Here is a 2,500-nt window from a genome sequence, read left to right as displayed (position 1 = left end):
TACACGCACACACACACACACACACACAAACACACACACACACACACACACACTAAAAACATACTCATACGTTACTTCTTTACATTCAGATTCTCCTTCCTTCCCTCTCTCTCCCTCTTTCTCCCTCCCTCTCGTTCACTCTCCCTTCCCCACCCTTTCCCTCCCTCCCTCCTTCTCTCCCTCCCTCCTTACATCCCACTTTCCCCCCTTTCCCTCTTTCCCTCCTTCCCTCCCTCCCTCCTTCCCTCCCTCCCTCCTTCCCTCCCACTTTCCCTCCCTCCCTCCCTCTCTTTCTTTTCTCTTCTCTTTTCACTTCACACCAAGCTCGACACGTCCCCCAAATAGTTTTCGTTCTTCCCTTTCCTTATGTTGACAAAGGAAAAAAAATATATGTTGATTCCAGGTCAAACTGAACGAAGAAATGGTGTTTGTGCAGACGAGGACTCCTGACACCACAACCTCTCGCGAGACCCCAGGTGAGGCAACAGTGATGGAAGAGAGAATGAGGGAAAGGGAGAAAGGGGATAAAGGAATAGGAACAGAACGAGGACTGGGAGGGGAGATACAGAATGAGAGAGGGAGGGAAAGAGGTAGAGGTAGAAAGAGAGAGAGAGAAAGAAAGAGAAAGAGAAAGAATGAAAGAAAGAAAGAAAAAAGAAAGAGAGAGAGAAAAAGAAAGAAAGAGAGAGAGAGAGAGAGAAAAGGGAGAAAGAGCGCGAGTGTGTGTGTGTGTGGAGAGAGAGAGAGAGGGAGAGAGAGAGAGAGGATGAGAGACGAGAGGAGAGAGACGAGGGAAGAGAGACGGAGAGAGAGAGGAGAGAGGAGACGAGAGAGAGGAGAGAGAGGAGAGGAGAGAGGAGAGAGAGGAGAGACGGAAGAGAGAGAGAGAGAGAGGAGAGGGAGAGAGAGAGAGAGAGAGAGAGAGAGAGAGAGAGAGAGAGAGACATACAGACAGACAGATAGAGACAGAGAGAGAGAGAGAGAGAGAGAGAGGGGGGGGGGAGATAAAGAAAACGAAGCAGAAGTCATATGGACATGCAGATACTTATTCATAAACGTGATTATCTACCTGTACTTCACTGTACACGCAGATATTCTTCGGTTCCTCCGTTCCTCCATTCGTCCATGTATTCCCAAAGGAGGAAGAGTTGGCAAGAATAACATTCGAGAACATTAGTGGTTAGGCGTAAAAAGGGGTTCAGTTAATTAAGGTCGACAGGAGAAGAATGGAAAAGCAATGTTAACGGGTGTTTGTCTTTTCTAAAAGCAGGCTCTGGAAGATGGATTCGTTAGAGAGAGCTGTTCAGTTTGAGCTAAAATGGAACTGCGAAATATAGGATGAAGATAATAATGGAAAAATAAGTCATAGATGAAAATGGTTTGATGCTGGGTGATTCCGGTAAAAAAAAAAAAAAAATCAAGGAAGAAATGCTTTTGTTTGGTAGGGCAACCCTTTTCAATAAACAATATTTGGATTTGATATATGATTTGACTTTGAATCAAATAGCAACAATCTATAATCTTAAAAAAGAAGAAGAAAAAGGGGAGGGAGATGTAAAATTTAATAAACGTGCTTTGGCAGCATTACTCTACATTTTTTTTCTAATTATTATCGTCTTCTCACTGTCTACAGTATCCATAAGGAAGAATATCGACAGCAGCGACGCAGCAGGAGGAAGCGGCAGCGAAGGAGGAGGAACAGACGGAGGAGGAAGAGGAGGGAGAGGAGGAGGAGGAGGAGGAGGAGGAGGAGGAGGAGTAAGCAGCGGGGAGGCGGGGGTAATGGGAGGAGGGAATGTGGTGATTCTCGGAGGCGGCGTCGTAGGAGGTGGAGTCATGGGAGTCAACACTCCCGAAGTGGTAGTAGGCGCAGGGGCAGGAGGAGGAGGAGGAGGAGGAGGAGCCCTAGGAGGACCAGGCGTAGGAGGACTAGGAGGACCAGGCGTAGGAGGACTAGGAGGCCCAGGAGTCCTTGGAGGAATAGGAGGCCTGATTGGGGGCGTGCCGTGCAGCATAGAAGGAGGTTCCTTTGGCTCCTGCAATGGCGACGTCCTGACCGCCAACTCCAGGGACTCGCTGCTGGGACACCGCGCGAAGCAGGTGAGGGAGGAGGTGAAAGAAGTGTGTGTATATATATACATATGTGTGTATGTGTGCGTGTGCGTGTGTGTGCGTGTGCGTGTGCGTGTGCGTGTGCGTGTGCGTGTGTGCGTGTGCGTGTGCGTGTGCGTGTGCGTGTGCGTGTGCGTGTGCGTGTGCGTGTATGTTTGTGTGTGTATGCGTACTCGCAGTTATAAAAGTGTATGTCCATTATCACACTCTCATTCCATTATACAGGGGGATATGATGGAGTCATTCCGGGGAGAGGACACGACCCTCCCTATTCTCGGTATTCAGAAGCTCAGTGAAAACCCCGGTCGACACGTGGTCTTAGAAGGTTAGTTGTTCACCTGCACTTATGAATTGCTGTTTAATTTTCGTGCGAATATTTGCTGATAAA

The 2,500-nt window shown here is 48.3% G+C and overlaps 1 protein-coding gene across 1 annotated transcript in view; it reads left to right on the top strand.

Moving 5' to 3' along the window:
* The first annotated feature begins 1,764 nt into the window (after nucleotides 1-1,764).
* LOC119575490 (shematrin-like protein 2) overlaps nucleotides 1,765-2,500 on the top strand; it is a 37,315-nt gene continuing 36,579 nt past the window's right edge. The window contains exons 1-2 of the mRNA XM_037923145.1: nucleotides 1,765-2,100; nucleotides 2,338-2,437. Of these exons, the coding sequence (XP_037779073.1) occupies nucleotides 1,783-2,100; nucleotides 2,338-2,437 (418 nt within the window). The 5' untranslated portion in view covers nucleotides 1,765-1,782. The remainder of the gene's footprint in view (nucleotides 2,101-2,337; nucleotides 2,438-2,500) is intronic.

Source organism: Penaeus monodon, chromosome 7, assembly GCF_015228065.2.
Source record: "Penaeus monodon isolate SGIC_2016 chromosome 7, NSTDA_Pmon_1, whole genome shotgun sequence".
NCBI classification, from domain to species: domain Eukaryota; kingdom Metazoa; phylum Arthropoda; class Malacostraca; order Decapoda; family Penaeidae; genus Penaeus; species Penaeus monodon.
Note: the sequence above shows the minus strand (reverse complement) of the source record. Positions and strands in the feature narration are given on the sequence as shown.